A 19,216-nucleotide genomic window follows, 5' to 3' on the forward strand; every position below is an offset into this window, starting at 1 on the left:
CTGATAGGAGTAGTCTGTAGGCCACCAAATAGTAACATTATGGTGGAGCAGGCAACAAACAAAGAAATAACTGATGCATGTAGTAATGGTACAGCAGTTATCATGGGGGATTTTAATCTACATGTCGATTGGTTAAACCAGGTCGGTCAAGGCAGCCTTGAGGAGGAGTTTATAGAATGTATCTGCGATAATTTCCTAGAACAGTATGTAATGGAACCTACGAGGGAACAAGCGGTCCTAGATCTGGTCCTGTGTAATGAGACAGGATTGATTCAGGATTTCAGTGAGGGATCCTCTCGGAAGGAGCGATCACAATATGGTGGAATTTAAAATACAGATGGAGGGTGAGAAGGTAAAATCAAACACTAGTGTTTTGTGCTTAAACAAAGGAGATTACAATGGGATGAGAGAAGAACTAGCTACGGTAGACTGGGAGCAAAGACTTTATGGTGAAACAGTTGAGGAACACTGGAGAACTTTCCAAGCGATTTTTCACAGTGCTCAGCAAAGGTTTATACCAACAAAAAGGAAGGACGGTAAGAGGGAAAATCGACCGTGGATATCTAAGGAAATAAGGGAGAGTATCAAATTGAAGGAAAAAGAATACAAAGTAGCAAAGATTAGTGGGAGACGAGAGGACTGGGAAATCTTTAGGGGGCAACAGAAGCTACTAAAAAAGCTATAAAGAAGAGTAAGATAGATTATGAGAGTAAACTTGCTCAGAATATAAAAACAGATAGTAAAAGTTTCTACAAATATATAAAACAAAAAAAGAGTGGCTAAGGTAAATATTGGTTCTTTAGAGGATGAGAAGGGAGATTTAATAATGGGAGATGAGGAAATGGCTGAGGAACTGAACAGGTTTTTTGGGTCGGTCTTCACAGTGGAAGACACAAATAACATGCCAGTGACTGATGGAAATGAGGCTATGACAGGTGAGGACCTTGAGAGGATTGTTATCACCAAGGAGGTAGTGATGGGCAAGCTAATGGGGCTAAAGGTAGACAAGTCTCCTGGACCTGATGGAATGCATCCCAGAGTGCTAAAAGAGATGGCTAGGGAAATTGCAAATGCACTAGTGATAATTTACCAAAATTCACTAGACTCTGGGGTGGTCCCAGCGGATTGGAAATTAGCAAACGTGACACCACTGTTTAAAAAAGGAAGTAGGCAGAAAGCGGGTAATTATAGGCCAGTGAGCTTAACTTCGGTAGTAGGGAAGATGCTGGAATCTATCATCAAGAAATAGCGAGGCATCTGGATGGAAATTGTCCCATTGGGCAGACGCAGCATGGGTTCATAAAGGGCAGGTCGTGCCTAACTAATTTAGTTGAATTTTTTGAGGACATTACCAGTGCGGTAGATAACAGGGAGCCAATGGATGTGGTATATCTGGATTTCCAGAAAGCCTTTGACAAGGTGCCACACAAAAGGTTGCTGCATAAGATAAAGATGCGTGGCATTAAGGGGAAAGTAGTAGCATGGATAGAGGATTGGTTAATTAATAGAAAGCAAAGAGTGGGGATTAATGGGTGTTTCTCTGGTTGGCAATCAGTAGCTAGTGGTGTCCCTCAGGGATCAGTGTTGGGCCCACAATTGTTCACAATTTACATAGATGATTTGGAGTTGGGGACCAAGGGCAATGTGTCCAAGTTTGCAGATGACACTAAGATGAGTGGTAAAGCAAAAAGTGCAGAGGATACTGGAAGTCTGCAGAGGGATTTGGATAGGCTAAGTGAATGGGCTAGGGTCTGGCAGATGGAATACAATGTTGGCAAATGCGAGGTTATCCATTTTGGTAGGAATAACAGCAAAAGGGATTATTATTTAAATGATAAAATATTAAAACATGCTGCTGTGCAGAGAAACCTGGGTGTGCTAGTGCATGAGTCGCAAAAAGTTGGTTTACAGGTGCAACAGGTGATTAAGAAGGCAAATGGAATTTTGTCCTTCATTGCTAGAGGGATGGAGTTTAAGACTAGGGAGGTTCTGCTGCAATTGTATAAGACCATAAGACATAGGAGCGGAAGTAAGGCCATTCGGCCCATCGAGTCCACTCCACCATTCAATCATGGCTGATTTCAACTCCATTTACCCGTCTCTCTCCATAGCCCTTAATTCCTTGAGAAATCAAGAATTTATCAACTTCTGTCTTAAAGACACTCAACGTCCCGGCCTCCACCGCCATCTGTGGCAATGAATTCCACCGACCCACCACTCTCTGGCTGAAGAAATTTCTCCTAATCTCTGTTCTAAAGTGACTCCCTTTTATTCTAAGGCTGTGCCCCCGGGTCCTAGTCTCCCCTGCTAATGGAAACAACTTCCCTACATCCACCCTATCTAAGCCATTCATTATCTTGTAAGTTTCTATTAGATCTCCCCTCAACCTCCTAAACTCCAATGAATATAATCCCAGGATCCTCAGACGTTCATCGTATGTTAGGCCTACCATTCCTGGGATCATCGTGTGAATCTCCGCTGGACCCGCTCCAGTGCCAGTATGCCCTTCCTGAGGTGTGGGGCCCAAAATTGCTCACAGTATTCTAAATGGGGCCTAACTAATGCTTTATAAAGCTTCAGAAGTACATCCCTGCTTTTATATTCCAAGCCTCTTGAGATGAATGACAACATTGCATTTACTTTCTTAATTACGGACTCAACCTGCAAGTTTACCTTTAGAGAATCCTGGACTAGGACTCCCAAGTCCCTTTGCACTTCAGCATTATGAATTTTGTCACCGTTTAGAAAATAGTCCATGCCTTTATTCTTTTTTCCGAAGTGCAAGACCTCGCACTTGCCCACGTTGAATTTCATCAGCCATTTCTTGGACCACTCTCCTAAACTGTCTAAATCTTTCTGCAGCCTCCCCACCTCCTCCATACTACCTGCCCTTCCACCTATCTTTGTATCATCGGCAAACTTAGCCAGAATGCCCCCAGTCCCATCATCTAGATCGTTAATATATAAAGAGAACAGCGGTGGCCCCAACACTGAACCCTGCGGGACACCACTCGTCACCGGTTGCCATTCCGAAAAATAACCTTTTATCCCAACTCTCTGCCTTCTGCCTGACAGCCAATCGTCAATCCATGTTAGTACCTTGCCTCGAATACCATGGCCCTTATTTTACTCAGCAGTCTCCCGTGAGGCACCTTATCAAAGGCCTTTTGGAAGTCAAGATAGATAACATCCATTGGCTCTCCTTGGTCTAACCTATTTGTTATCTCTTCAAAGAACTCTAACAGGATTGTCAGGCATGACCTCCCCTTACTAAATCCATGCTGACTTGTCCTAATCCGACCCTGCACTTCCAAGAATTTAGAAATCTCATCCTTAACAATGGATTCTAGAATCTTGCCAACAACCGAGGTTAGGCTAATTGGCCTATAATTTTCCATCTTTTTCCTTGTTCCCTTCTTGAACAGGGGGGTTACAACAGTGATTTTCCAATCCTCTGGGACTTTCCCTGACTCCAGTGACTTTTGAAAGATCATAACTAACGCCTCCACTATTTCTTCAGCTATCTCCTTTAGAACTCTAGGATGTAGCCCATCTGGGCCCGGAGATTTATCAATTTTTAGACCTCTTAGTTTCTCGAGCACTTTCTCCTTTGTGATGGCTACCATATTCAACTCTGCCCCCTGACTCTCCGGAATTGTTGGGATATTACTCATGTCTTCTACTGTGAAGACTGACGCAAAGTACTTATTTAGTTCCTCAGCTATTTCCTCGTCTCCCATCACTAGATTACCAGCGTCATTTTGGAGCGGCCCAATGTCAAGTTTTGCCTCCCGTTTGTTTTTAATGTATTTAAAGAAACTTTTACTATCATTCCTAATGTTACTGGCGCCTACCTTCATATTTGATCCTCTCTTTCCTTATTTCTCTCTTTGTTATCCTCTGTTTGTTTTTGTAGCCTTCCCAATCTTCTGACTTCCCACTACTCTTTGCCACATTATAGGCTTTCTCTTTTGCTTTGATGCATTCCCTAACTTCCTTTGTCAGCCATGGCTGCCTAATCCCCCCTCTGATAACCTTTCTTTTCTTTGGGATGAACCTCTGTACTGTGTCCTCAATTATTCCCAGAAACTCCTGCCATTGCTGTTCTACTGTCTTTCCCACTAGGCTCTGCTCCCAGTCGATTTTCGTCAGTTCCTCCCTCATGCCCCTGTAGTTACCTTTATTTAACTGTAACACCTTTACATCTGATTCTACCTTCTTTCTTTCAAATTGGAGATTGAATTCTACCATATTATGATCACTGCCTCCTAAGTGCTCCCTTACTTTAAGATCTTTAATCAAGTCTGGTTCATTACATAACACTAAGTCCAGAATGGCCTGTTCCCTCGTGGGCTCCATCACAAGCTGTTCCAAAAAGCCCTCCTGTAAACATTCAATGAATTCCCTTTCCTTGGGTCCACTGGCAGCATTATTTACCCAGTCCACCTGCATATTGAAGTCCCCCATGATCACTGTGACCTTGCCTTTCTGACATGCACTTTCTATTTCGTGGTGCATTTTGTGCCCCCGGTCCTGACCACTGTTAGGAGGCCTGTACATAACTCCCATTATGGTTTTTTTGCCTTTGTGGTTCCTCAACTCTACCAACACAGACTCCACATCATCTGACCCTATGTCGTTTAGTGCTATTGATTTAATTTCATTCCTAATTAACAAAGCAACCCCGCCCCCTCTGCCCACCTCGCTGTCTTTTCAATAGGTTGTGAATCCCTGGATGTTTAAATGCCAGTCCTGAAACACCTGCAACCATGTCTCTGTGATGCCTACCACATCATACCTGCCAGTCACAATCTGGGCCACAAGCTCATCTACCTTGTTCCGTACACTGCGCGCATTTAAATATAGAACCTTTAATTCTCTATTGACCATCCCTTTTTGTTTTCTTAGTGTGGTGGACCTTGGTTTACTGAGCCTTTCCATACACTGTGTCATATTTTGTGGGATGGGGACTATCGTAACCTCTCCTGAGTTTTGTCTTTTCGTGCTTTTTTGTATTCCTAAGCAGCTACGCTTCCCACTGATTACTTCACCTCTTGGTTCCCTTACTTTCCCCTCCCCCCAATCTTTAGTTTAAAGTCCTATTGTCCACCCTATTTACTCTTTTCGCCAGAACACTGGTCCCAGCTCGGTTCAGGTGGAGACCATCCCAACGGCATAAGGTGTTAGTGAGGCCACACCTGGAGTATTGTGTTCAGTTTGGTCTCCTTACTTGAGAAAGGACGTACTGGCACTGGAGGGTGTGCAGAGGAGATTCACTAGGTTAATCCCAGAGCTGAAGGGGTTGGATTACGAGGAGAGGTTGAGTAGACTGGGACAGTACTCGTTGGAATTTAGAAGGATGAGGGGGGATCTTATAGAAACATATAAAATTATGAAGGGAATAGATAGGATAGATGCGGGCAGGTTGTTTCCACTGGCGGGTGAAAGCAGAACTAGGGGGCATAGCCTCAAAATAAGAGGAAGTAGATTTAGGACTGAGTTTAGGAGGAACTTCTTCACCCAAAGGGTTGTGAATCTATGGAATTCCTTGCCCAGTGAAGCAATAGAGGCTCCCTCATTAAATGTTTTTAAGATAAAGATAGATAGTTTTTTGACGAATAAAGGGATTAGGGTGTTCGGGGTGGAAAGTGGAGCTGAGTCCACAAAAGATCAGCCATGATCTCATTGAATGGTGGAGCAGGCTTGAGGGGCCAGATGGCCTACTCCTGCTCCTAGATCTTATGTTCTTATGAACACAGTTTTATGAAAGGAAAACTGACAAACTCTATTACTGTTCTTTTCTAGGTTTAGCGAAGAACATATAACTTGAAAGGTTAACTCTATTTCTCACTCCACAGATGCTGGCACATCTGAGTTTTTCCAGCATTTTCTGTATTTATTTTAGACCAGAACATGCTGATGGCTTTGACTTTACTGGCCTGTCAGGCAGTGCTTTACACTACCCAGAGTGTGTCGGAATATCTCAAACCTGAAAGAGTTAATTGTACTCGCATTACATCCTACTTTTTCCCTTGATTATTTATAATTCCTTCAGCTCAGATATTATAATTTGGGCAGGAGACAACCAATAACCCAGATACACACGTATACAGATGCTGATTTTTTTCACTGAGGACTATCTCTCCTGAGGCTTGGGGTCCACTTGGTTCGCTGTCCTTTACCTCTTTATAAGACAATTGTACTTTTCAAAGAAGAATCATTTTAGTTTAGAATTTTGTATCAACTAGAAGCTGTGTGTCATGTTCCCAAGCAGCACTGGAGTTTCATTGAGGAAAATAACTTCGTGTTTAGGGAGCCATTTAAAGGGTAGGTAATCAGGTCTGGCTGGACAGCTAGTTTTGTGATGCAGAGCAAAGCCAACAGCAGGGTTCAATTCCCTTTCTGGCTGAGGTTATTCATGAAGGCCCTGCCTTCTCAACCTTGCCCCTAGCCTGATCCTCAAGTTAAATCACCACCAGACAGGGGTGGCATGGTGGTGCAATGGTTAGCACTGCTGCCGACAGCGCGGAGGACGGGGTTCGATCCCATCCCCAGGTCGCTGTTTGTGTGGAGTTTACACATTCTCACCGTGTCTGCGTGGATCTCGCCCCCACAACCCAAAAATCTGCAGGTTAGGTGGATTGGTCACGCTAAATTGACCCTGAATTGAAGAAAAAAAAATTGAATACTCTAAATTTATAATAAAAAAATAAAAAATAAATCACCAGTCAGCTGCACCACTCAAAGGGGAAATAAGCTATGATCATCTGGGATTATGATGACTTTGCTTACTTACTTTACTTAGTCAGAAAGAATAAAATGTTGTCTTAGTTTATCCCAAGCTGAACACATGGAGATCTTAAATGAATGATACTCTTCAGTTGATGCTTCGATCTGTTTTAGGTTGTGTCTTAGTTTGGAGGGTTCCACTTCCCAACGCAACGTACTGATGGAGTCGTTGAATATTATTATTCTCCTATTTTCTCTCCATAAGCATGATATCCAGTTATCCACCCAAAATATATATTTCCTCTTGTTGGACTAACCTTTTGGAACCCTAAATATCATATACATGTCCTTTCATAATTCAAATTTCAATGCTTGGTACTGCCCTGGTTCCAACTACCCCTCATTATTTGGAACTGTGAATAATCTTCACTTTTTAAAATTTTTCATGGTATGTGGCCGGGACTGCCAACATTTACTGTCCAACACCAATGCCATTTTGTGTTGGGACACTGTCTGAATTATAATTGTGGGCTCGATCAGTCCCTATAGCAAGTCGACAGGGGAGAAACCCCCATTTCCGACCCTGATGAGACCAAACAAAATCCCACTTCATCAGATTTTTCTGGGCAATCTTCCAAAAAAGGATCCTGCAGAACTCAATCAGTGCAAGGACATTAGCAAAGGGAATCTACGTCGTAACCATGCCCTTTTTCCAGCATGTAGTGCCATACTCTGGTAAGCAAAGAGTTCAAATATCCCAAAGCTTCTTTGAAAGGTTATGGACAGAAGGTAAGAGAGTAAAGGGTAGGTACGGTAAATGGGTTTGGGGGAGGTAGGGTGGATAGGTAAGTGGTAGGTGAGGGAGTACGGGGGTAGGATGGGGGAGGAAGTGGGTAGAATGAGGTAAGTGGATAAATGAGTAGGGTGGCGGGCGGGCGGGGTGGGGGGGGGGGATGGGTAATCTGATTGGGTCAGGAGGGATTGGCAGGTTGACACCTAGGCAGTTCGGGGTGAGGGGGGAATTCAGGTGATGGGGGTTAGTCAGATTGAGTTGAGGGGTGTCGGGAAGTGGTCAGGAGATGGGTCCTGCATATCTATTTGTGTAAGTAAATTGGATCTGTCCAAAGTCTCAAACTCTAACTAGGAGGCTTTTACGGAGGCTCCCGGGAAGCAGGAGAATGTTTCATCACAGTTAAAATGTCCCAAGCAATTCCCACGGAGTCAATTCATTGCGACTTCCCAGGGGTCTGTAGTGCATCCTCCAGGGTATATCCTCTCCCTGACTATTCAGAAATCAGAAGAATTGAGCCATAATTTTCACTCGTGACCTTTGGGGTGAGGTGGTACCCAATATAGTACTTCCATTTACAAAAGGAGCATAAACTGGAAAACAGCAACTTAGTGAATTTAAAATCACTATTGGATTAAGATTCAATTAGAAATATTCAGATATTTTCGAGCTGATCAAGCCAGCACAGGTTTGTTCAAATGCTCCAAATGTTAAATAACACTGAAGAAACTGAAGAGTCGCTTGTGTCTGACTTAATACCTTCTAGAAGTTTGGGGTGGAAATGAAAATTGCTGAGACGTAAACATGAGATTACTACAAAGAAAACCAATTCAGCACCTGATCAATGATGGAATCCAAGGTACTAAGTAGCAGGTATCCTCGGCCCCGAACTAGGTATTCTCCCAGTGCGACCATGTGACTTTCTTCCTCCTCTTCTTTGCCTTCAGGCCTCTGAACCACGGCATTGCAAAGCTGGTGCACATCTGTCAGGAATTCCCGTGCCAATGTGTTACAGGCACTGCTCATGTCTGAGCTGTGGAAAGATAAAAATGCTGTTCAGAACATTACATAAATATTACGTTACAATTTCCTTTTGTAATTCTGATTTCTTTGCTCTGTATTTGAAAGGTTTTCTTCCTGTAATTATTACAAAAGTTAAGGCTTCAACTCTGAACACAACTAAAAGAACAGATGATTGATGTCTGCCTTTCAAGCCCCCATTGCTTCAAAATAAATTAAATTTCAGAGTCCAGATCACGTACAAATTTCATTGAAATTACATACTAAAAATTAGTTCGAACTCACCCCTATTTTCACATAGAATTCTACTATCATACAAGAACTAATTTCAGAAAATAAAATAGTCAGAGTTAAACATTTTATCTTTCACATTATTCAGCCGTCTTGTTTCACTGTTGATAGCTACAGCTTTAAGCTTTGACACAGATCCTGTAAGCTTATATTCGGAACATATTATTGAAATTCCCCACCCTGAACCACAATGATATGAAGAAAAAGCTACGCTTCAGGCTCAGAAATGCTAAAATCACATGATATCATGTGATATCACATGGACAATCTGTATTGCAAAAAAGCATCACATATGCCAGCATCAGTGACGCACTGTTTCATCTACCCTTTATTATTCATTTAGCAAATAAAGATAGACTCTATCTTTCTACAATGTTCTATACTGGACATGGCTCTGCCAAAGTAGTGTCAGCTTGTCTGTTCTAAAAAAAAAAGATAGTTAAAACCTATTTTATATTATATACCTCCAATCATCAGCAGACTAAACAAAAAGAACAATGAATAATGCAGCTAAGAAACAGGCGCTTCGGCCCTCCAAGCCTGCGCCAATCACGTGTCCTATCTAGATCAACCGCCTGTATCCTTCTATACTCCGTCTCTTCATGTGCCTTACTAGATAAGTCTTAAAGGTCACTAACGTATCTGCCTCAACCACCTCACTTAATAATAATAGAATAATCGCTTATTGTCACAAGTAGACTTCAATTAAGTTACTGTGAAAAGCCCCAATTCGCCACATTCCAGCGCCTGTTCGGGGAGGCCGGTACGGGAATTGAACCCGCGCTGCTGCCTTGTTCTGCATTACAAGCCAGCTATTTAGCCCAATGTGCTAAACCAGCCCCTTGGCACCATTCCAGGCCACCACGACCCTCTGTGTAAAAAAAAAAAAACTTACCCCGCACATCTCCACTGAACCTATCCCTCACTTTGAACTTGTGCCTCCTTGTAATTTTCAATTCCGCCCTGGGGAAAAACCTCCAACTGTTCAGCCTATCTATACCCCTAATAATTTTATAAACTTCTATCAGGTCGCCCTCAGCCTCCATCTCTCTAGGGAGAACAATCCCAGTTTATTCAATCTCTCCTCAAAGCTAATACCCTCCATACCAGGCAACATCCTGGAAAACCTTTTTTGTGTACTCTCTCCAAAGCCTCCACGTCCTTCTGGCAGTGTGGTGACCAGAATTGGACACAGTATTCCAAATGTGGCCTAACCAACGTTCTATACTATAACATAATTTTCGAGCTTTTATACTGAATACCCCATCCTATGAAGGCAAGCATATGCTTTCTTTATCACCATTTCTACCTGTGCTGCTACTTTTAAGGATCTGTGGACCTGCACGCCCAGATCTCTCTGTATCTCTATGCTCCTGATGGTTCTGTCATTTATTTTATAGCTCCCACCCGAATTGGATCTACCAAAATGCATCACCACATTTTTCCGGGTTAAATTCCATCTGCCATTTCTCTTCCCGATTTTGCAGCATAAATATATCCTGTTGTATTCTCTGAATCTTTATCACTATCCGCAACTCCTGCAATCTTAGATCTGTGCAGAGATCTAAAATATTGCTTATTGTGCATTTCGAACAATTCGATTGCATGTAAAATTCTAATCCTCTGTCTTCCATTCTGTAGTGAACTCAATTATTTTAACTAAAATAGAATTACTATGTTGCCCAGTTGAAAATGAATATGCAATAGGCGAGGTTCTCCGGTACCCCAGCCACGTGTTTCTCGGTGGTGCACCATTTGCTGGCAGCGGGATTCTATCTTTCTGCTGCCTGTCAATGGGATTTCCCATTGTAACCACCCCATGCCATAGCAAAACCCACTGCCGGCGAGAAACGTGAATCACAATGACCGAGGAATTCCGGCCAGGATCTCAAAACAGTGCTAATCAGCTTCTGGCAGGTGTCAATAATGGCATAGCAAATCAGCAATTCAATTCTGCAGCAATGCAATCATCCGCTCTAAATCCTCTCAATGATGCTGATTCATACGATGAAAAGATTCCAATGGCATCTCGGCACTTTAACATTCATCAGGGGTGATCCCAGAGAGTGAGCTGTGAGCAATCAACAAGCTGTCAAATGTAGGGGTACTACAACTGACCATGATCTCACCTTCATTTGACATTTGCGGAAATGGGAGTTCATACTACCCATGTATCTCAACATGCCTCATTAATTATTGAGACAGCAAACAATGAGTTTGACAGAACTGGGGATGCTTTGTAAAACAGACCGTTACATTTGGTGTCCCTTCTATTTCTCATCTATATATTACTCCTTGGCAACATCACTTGAAAGCATGGCGTTAGTTTTTACATGCATGCTGACAACACCCAGCTCTATCTCGTCATCAATGCTCTCAACTCCTCCACTGTTGCTATAATATCAGATTGCTTATCCAACTTCCAATACTGTGAGCAGAAAATCCCTCCAATTAAATATTGGGCCTGATACCATTGTTTTACATCCTGGTTCCAAGATCCATTCCCTAGCTACCAACTCCATCCCGCTCAGTCAAAAGTATGAAATTAAACTAGTCTGTTCGTAGTCTTGGTGGCACATTTGATCTTGAAAGGAGGTTCCTAACCTCATTTTCATGCCATCACTAAGAATGCTTATTTCCACCTCTCAACGTCGCCAGATTCCAACCTTGCTTCAGCTAATCTGCTGCTCAAACATTCATTCATGCCTTCATTACTTCTAGACTCAAATGTTCCATCGCATTTCTGGCTGCTCTCCACATGTTACCCTCTGTGAGCTTGTGGTCATCCAAAACTCTATTGCCCATGTCTTAAAGGGCAGCAAGTCACCTTCCACTATCACCTCCCTGATCGACACTGGCCCCCGCTCAAGCAATGTCTAATTTTAACATTTCATCCTCGTTTCCAAATCTCTCCTGGCCTCAGTCCTCCCTCCCTCTTTTATAACCTCCAGCTGCACACCCTTAGATCTCTGCACTCCTCACCTTCTGACCTTTAAGCATTCATAATTTTAATTGCTCCAACACTGGAGGCCATTCATTCAGGTGTATATAGACTCCAAGTTCTAGAGTACCCTTCCCATACTTTTATCTCTCGACCTCACTTTTCTCCTTCGACAAAGCTTTTCAAGGCAAGGGAAAAGGAAAGAAATTGAAGGGGTGGAAATAGCAGATTTGAGAATAACCAAGAGAGAAATTGCACCTGAGTCGGATGATAGCATTGTAAAGATGGTAAAATGGTGAAGATCTGATGATTCTCAACCACAGTCTTAAAACTGGACCCATGAAAGTTGGAATTGAATTAGTCAGTAATCGAAATTTCCTGACAAAATCTCCCTACAAATTCTGAAACTTTAGCAAAGATTAAAACATGGGAGGGAGGTAGGGGATTGTTAAAAGTCTCAATTGAACCAAGCACTATGCAGCAGCAGTAGCTAGGTGGAATCAGGTTCTCTTCATAATGTCAAAAATTGCATAAATCAAAAGAACAGATAGGGCAAAACAGGATGTGGCATCGCTTTAGCAGGAACTGACCAAAATAAGTGAATAGGCTTACTAGGCAGAAAAAACATAGCGGGCGCTATTCCCCGCGCCCCCCCCCACGCCGGGTGGGCGAATCGGCAGGGCACCGCGCGAATCACGCCACGTCGCCCCGACCTTCGCACGCGATTCTCCCACCCCCCCGGAAACCAGCGGCGCGCGATTCACACCGCGCCACTCGGAGAACCGGCGATTCTCCGGCCCAAATGGGCCGAGCGGCCGCTACGACACGACAGGTTCCCGCCGGTGCCAACCACCCCTGGTCGCTGCCGGCGGGAACTCTGCAGGAATGCTGGGGGGGGGGGGGGGGGGGGGGGGGGGGGGGGTGGCCTGTGGGGGAGGGAGGGGGGCTCCTTCACCGGGGTGGCCTCCGATGGGGTCTGGCCCGCGATCGGGGCCCACCAATCGGCGGGCCGGCCTCCCCGGGCCTACCTCCTTCCACGCGCGGACCCAGAACACCGGCCCCATGCTGGTGAGGGGCTGGCCTGGGTAAGACGTTCCCCGCGCATCTGCAGGATGGCGCGCCCAACTGCGCATGCACGGGTTGGTGCGGTGCCCATTTGGTGCCACGTAAGGACGCTGGAGCGGCGTGAACCGCTTCAGCGCCATGCTGGCCCCCTGTGGGGGCCAGAATAGGTCATGCCCGGGTCCTGTTCGCACCGTCGTGAAACGCGACGCCATTCACAACGGCGCGAACACTTGACCTCCATATCGGAGAATCACCCCCTTCATGTCTGCTGAAAGCAGCAGGAGCAGATAGAATGGAGGACAATCTGAAAAATGACATCAGGTGGAAGTTTGTTAGGATCTAATATCTCTTAAATAGATCTGCCTTCAGGATATTCCACTTAGGACTTCCGGTTGCGGCGATGAGAAGCTAAGCTGCATATTTCGGCAGCTCCCGCTATAACGGACGTTTGGGCTCTCCGGAGGAGCCCCAACGGAAATGTTTTGACTAAATCCCGTGTGGGAAGGTGAAGTAAGGTTCCCCCTTACGTCGTATGCAGGGGATTAGCAGTGGAGCGGTGGAAAAAGAGGCTTTGGAGCAGCGGCAGAAACAAGGGGGAAAAATCAAGATGGCGGAGGGCTGAGATTGAGCAGCATGGGGGCCGGACCAGCAGGAGATTCTCAGGCGCTGCGTGGAGGAGCGCCAATGCTGTTGGCGATCGAGGGGCTAAAGGAGACCCAGAAGGCCCAGGCGGTAGAGCTCCGAGAGGTGAAGGACAAAACTAACGAGAACGAGATCTTGGGCCTGGCGGTGAAGATGGAGGCGCACGAGGCGCTGCACAAGAGGTGGGCCAAGAGACTCGAGGTCTTGGAGAACAGGTCGAGGAGGAAAAATCTCCGGATTCTGGGCCTGCCTGAAGGAGTGGAGGGGGCTGATGCCGGGGCGTATGTGAGCACGATGCTCCATTCGCTGATGGGTGCGGAGGCCTCTCCGAGCCCCCTGGAGCTGGAAGGGGCTCACCGGGTCCTGGCGAGGAGACCCAAGGCTGGCGAGCCGCCAAGGGCGATAGTGGCGAGGTTCCATCGCTTCGCGGACAGAGAGAGTGTCCTGAGGTGGGCCAAGAAGGAGCGGAGCTGCAGATGTGAGAATGCGGTGATCCGGGTCTACCAGGACTGGAGCGCGGAGGTGGCAAAGAGGAGAGCTGGCTTCAACCGGGCCAAGGCGGTGCTGCATAAAAAAAGGGTGAGATTCGGAATGCTGCAGCCAGCGCGACTGTGGGTCACTTATCAGGACCGACACCACTATTTCGAGACGCCAAAAGAGACTTGGACCTTTATCCAAACGGAAAAATTGGACTCGAACTGAGGGACTGTGGATGTGGGGAGATGTTGACTGTATACAGGGTTGTAAATATGGGTAAAGAATGTTTCACGGGTGGGACGATGGATGGGGATGGGGGAAAAAGTTCTTGATGGGGGGACAGTGAGGAATGTGGGTGTCAGTGCTGGAGGGAGGTGAGACTCGGGGATGGGGGAATTGGGATAAGGCTGCAACAGGAGCTGCGCCACAGGGGGCGGGGCTGGATCAGGAAAGCACAAGCTTTTTCCCACGCTAGGGAGGGGGGGTGGAGGAGCGCAAGGAGGAGGAGGGATTTCCACACGGGGGGGGGGGGGTCAACGGGAACGCGGGGGAAGCCGGGGTCAGCAGACTTACCGAAGTATTATGGGGGAGCAAAAGAGCTAGATTCGGATCTAGCGGGGAGGGGGGGGACAATAGGGTTGCTGCTGCATTGGCCGAGGGGGAACTGAAACTGGAAGAGGTGGTCGGGGCGGGGGTTCCCCGTCTGGGGGACTGGAGGGTGCGGGAGATGTGGGCACGGGACTGGCCTAAAATAGGAGATGGCTAGTCGGGCCTGGGGGGGGGGGGGGGGGGGGGGGGGGGGGGGGGGGGGGGGAGCCCCCCAATCCAGCTGATCACGTGGAATGTGAGAGGCCTAAATGGGCCGGTTAAGAGGGCCCGAGTGTTCGCGCACTTAAAGGGACTGAAGGCAGATGTGGTCATGCTTCAGGAGACACATCTGAAGGTGGCAGATCAGGTCAGGTTAAGGAAGGGATGGGTAGGACAGGTGTTCCATTCGGGGCTGGATGCGAAGAATAGAGGGGTGGCAATACTGGTGGGGAAGCGGGTGTCGTTTGAGGCCAAGAACATAGTAGCAGACAATGGAGGCCGATACGTGATGGTGAGCAGTAGGTTGCAGGGGACAGGGGTGGTATTGATAAATGTATACGCCCCGAATTGGGACGATGCTGGATTCATGAAACGGATGTTGGGGTGTATTCCGGACTTGGGAGGTAGGAAGCTTGATAATGGGTGGGGATTTCAACACGGTGTTGGACCCAGCACTGGATCGCTCCAGATCTAGGACCGGAAAGAGGCCGGCTGCAGCCAAGGGGCTTAGGGGGTTTATGGATCAGATGGGGGGAGTAGATCCGTGGAGATTTGCCAGGCCTTTGGCCAGAGAATTTTCTTTTTTCTCCCATGTACACAAAGCCTACTCACGGATAGATTTTTTTGTTCTGGGCAGGGCATTGATCCCGAAAGTGGAGGGAACGGAGTATTCGGCCATAGCCATTTCAGACCACGCCCCGCACTGGGTGGAACTAGAGCTGGGGGAGGAGAGGGACCTATACAGCTCCTCGTAGAAGGCCTTGATTGCCTCATTCACTTTCACCGCACTCCGCACCGTAGTTCCCTTTCCATCCTTGACTCCACCTATTTCCCTCGCTGCCATCCTCTTACGGAGCTGATGTGCCAGCATCCGGCTCGCCTTCTCCCCATACTCATACATCGCCCCCTCCACTGTGCCTCTGCCTTCCCTGTGGTCAACAGGTCGAACGCCGTCTGGAGACTTCGTCTGTGGCGGTTGGACGTGGGACTGCTGGCAGACGAGGAAGTGTGCGGGAGTGCATCGAAAGGTATCTGGAGGCCAATGACAACGGGGAGGTGCAGGTGGGAGTAGTATGGGAGGAATTGAAGGCAGTGGTCAGGGGAGAGTTAATCTCCATCAGGGCTCATAGGGAGAAGAGAGAGGGCAGGGAAAGGGAGAGGTTAGTGGGGGAGATCTTAAGAGTGGACAGGAGATATGCAGAGGTCCCTGATGAGGGACTACTCAGGGAGAGACAAATCTCCTCATCTCAGTTTTAAATGGGCAACCCCTAATTTTTAAACAGGGACCAGAGTTCTAGAATCTCCCACAAGAGGAAACATCCTCTCCACATCCACTGTCAACACCCCTCAGGAGCTTCAAACAAGTTGCGTCTTACTCTTCTAAACTCCAGCAGATACTAACCTGTAGCCTAACCTGTCAATCCTATACTTAAACTCTCTCCTACCTTTCAAAATGGGATGGAATATCGTGACAACTGGCATAATTTTTGGTTTAAAGTATTAAGTAAATTTAACTAAATAATGAAATTAATATTTATTTACAACAGAAATTATTCCAACTAGGTCATCAAAAGGAAAGAAATAAAAATTGCAACCAAAATGTTCAGCTGTTCTTTATAAATAACTTTTCTTAGCAGTGTTTCGTTTCTTTAACTATGTCTTACAACTGAGGTGCCATGCAAGTCTCAACTATTTTTCAGAAGTTCCAACTCCGAAAATAAAAAAGTTTCCGTGTCCTCGTTATTGTAGAATCAGCCCCAGGTCCTCTTGGATTTAAGTAACACAACCACATTCAAAAATGAAACTAACTGTTCCACAGATATGGATGCAAAAGAAAGTCTATATTTACTTAGCTCAGTTCCTCATTTTACAGGCAACCATTTCATCTCAAAATGAGTGTGTCACACTAAACATGGTACAGGTTTTTCTTTAAAAAGCCTCATAATGACCAATGGCTGAATTTAAAACTACGACCAGAGAAAACTTGTTCATTTTTGCCACACTTCCTCTTTCAAGCAGCTAATTCCCTTTTAAAATGACCTCTATATCATGTATGGGATGAGGCAGAAAATTCCACATTTTAGCCACTCTGTAAAGAAATGCATTCTAATTTCCGCTTTAATAATTTTGAACAATTTTAAAATTTGTGCCCTTCTGAGACCACCAGACCACCAAGAGAGAAATGATTAACCCAACCACAACCCTTCAGAACAAAGAATATATCTATCGAATGACCCGTTAAGTTTCACAACACTAGTGAAAAAAAAAAATCTAACTTCTCAAGACTCCAACATTTAATGCTTATGTTTCAGTGAACCTATGTACTCAAGTTTGCAGTGGACTTGAACTCGCGAACCCAAGAGGTTGGATTACCTCCAAAAGAACCAAGCTGACAGAAGATAATGATAATAGTTGTATTAACTTTCCTCTATAAATAGTGATTCAAAGGAAAACAGACAACAGTAAACTGTCAGCAATTAGCATTTAGATTTATTGTCACATGTATTGAGATAAGAGTGAAAGGTATTGTTCTGCATACAGTCCAGGCAGATTGTTCCATACATGAAAAACATAGGGGGCTGGATTCACCGCTTTTCAGGCTAAGTGCCGACGCCGGCGTGGGAACTGTGGTGTTTTACGATGCCAAAATCGGTGCTGAACCCTCACCGATCTTGCGACCAGTGAGGGGTTAGCAGCCGCGCCGAGTAAAACTCCCGGCTCCCACGATATAAATGGCTGGAAAATGGCCGGGTTCGTAGCCGCACATGCACACGGCAACGACCTGCAGCGGTCGCGTCGTATAACATGGCGCCGGCCATGCGCAGACCCGACCTGCCAAATAGTGCTCCCCTGGCCACCCCCTACCAGCCTCCCCCAGCACTCGCAGAAACCGCCCTGGCCAGCAGCATGGCTCCCAGAAGACTGTGGCGCCACTGGACACAGTCCGCAGCCACCACGCCAGATTCCCAACCGGTGAGACACACGTCCCCCGCGCGGTCGGAAACACGGCCCATCGGGGGCAGAGCATCAGGGGCGGGTCTTCAGGTGACATGCCAACGCAGTTCCAACGGCATGCGGCGCGTGACACGATGACTCCATTTCGAAGGGGGCAGAGGATAAAAAACTGGCGTCAAACGGCGCCGGCCCGGTTTCGACGTCGGAAGGGATTCTCTGCCCGATCACTGCTTACAATATCGCCGTTGGGGAACGGTAAATCCCGCCATGGGCATATGATAAATACACAAAGTAAATACATAGACATAGACATTGGGTGAAGCATATGGAATATATTGCTTTAACAGTAAAGAAGACTTGGATGAAGGGATCAAATATATGCTAGCTACATTTGCTGCTGACACAATGAAATAAAGGTAGAAAAGTATGTTGTCAAGAGGACATGGAGTCCACAAAGGGATTTAGATGGGTTGTGCGAGTGGACAAAAATTTAGTAGATGGAATATAATGTGGGAAAATGCGAAGTTGTATACTTTGGTAGGAAGAATAGAAAAGCAGAGTATTATTTAAATGGAGATTACAGAGTTCAGTGGTAGAGGGATATGGATGTCCTGCCACATGAATCACAAAGTTAATATACAAGCGCATCAAGTGATTTGGATGAAAAATGAAAAGTTGACATTAATTGCAAACAGAACGGACTATAAAAATAGAAAGTGTTGCTACATCTGCACAGGGCCTTGGTTGGACCACAAGTATAGTACTGTGTACAGTTTTGGTCTTCTTACAAGAAAGGGTATATAATTGCACTAGAAGTTTTAAGAGAAGGTTTAATCGACTGATTCCTGGGATGAAGAAGTTAGTTATAAGGAGGTTGAAACGGTTCTGCCTGTACGCATTGGAGTTCAGAAGAATGATAGGTGATCTTATTGAAACATACAAGATCCTGAGGGGACTTGACAGGGTGAATCCTCCTTGTGGAGGAGTCTCGAACCAGGGAACACCGTTTAAAAATTAGGGTCTCCCATTTAAGACCGAGATTAGGAGAATTTTCTTTCGCTGAAACGGTTGATAGTCTGTAAAATTCTCTTTTCCAGAGAACTGTGGAGGCTGGATCATTAAATACATTCAAGGCTGAGTTAGTTAGATTTTTGGTCGACAAGACAGTCAAGAGTTATGGGGGCAGAAAGTGGAGTTGAGGCCACATCAGCTGTGATCTTATTGAATGGCAGAGCGGGATCAAGGGGTCACTTCGCTGACACGGGATCCCAATTTTTGTGTTCTCATGGCCAGGGTTAGATAGGGCATGAACAACAAATTAAAGAGTGTTGGGTATGTCAAGCAATAGAAAACAAGCCACCATCGGTACCCTTGTGACCATGGAAATGGCCAGTTCGAATTTGGCAGAGGCTGCACATCGATTTCTAGAAATTTTAACGGCAACATCTATTCATTGTGATAGCCAAAGTAGGTTGATGGGTTCCAGATGATTTGAACAA

General features: G+C 45.8%; 1 protein-coding gene across 3 annotated transcripts in view; it reads right to left on the reverse strand.

Annotated features, from left to right (window-relative positions):
- The window catches only part of lyst (lysosomal trafficking regulator), a 482,598-nt gene that overhangs the window by 350,527 nt on the left and 112,855 nt on the right, over positions 1–19,216 (reverse strand). For all 3 annotated transcript variants that reach the window (XM_072498518.1, XM_072498516.1, XM_072498517.1), the window contains one exon: positions 8,357–8,552. In XM_072498518.1, the coding sequence (XP_072354619.1) occupies positions 8,357–8,552 (196 nt within the window). The remainder of the gene's footprint in view (positions 1–8,356; positions 8,553–19,216) is intronic.

Source organism: Scyliorhinus torazame, chromosome 4, assembly GCF_047496885.1.
Source record: "Scyliorhinus torazame isolate Kashiwa2021f chromosome 4, sScyTor2.1, whole genome shotgun sequence".
NCBI lineage: Eukaryota > Metazoa > Chordata > Chondrichthyes > Carcharhiniformes > Scyliorhinidae > Scyliorhinus > Scyliorhinus torazame.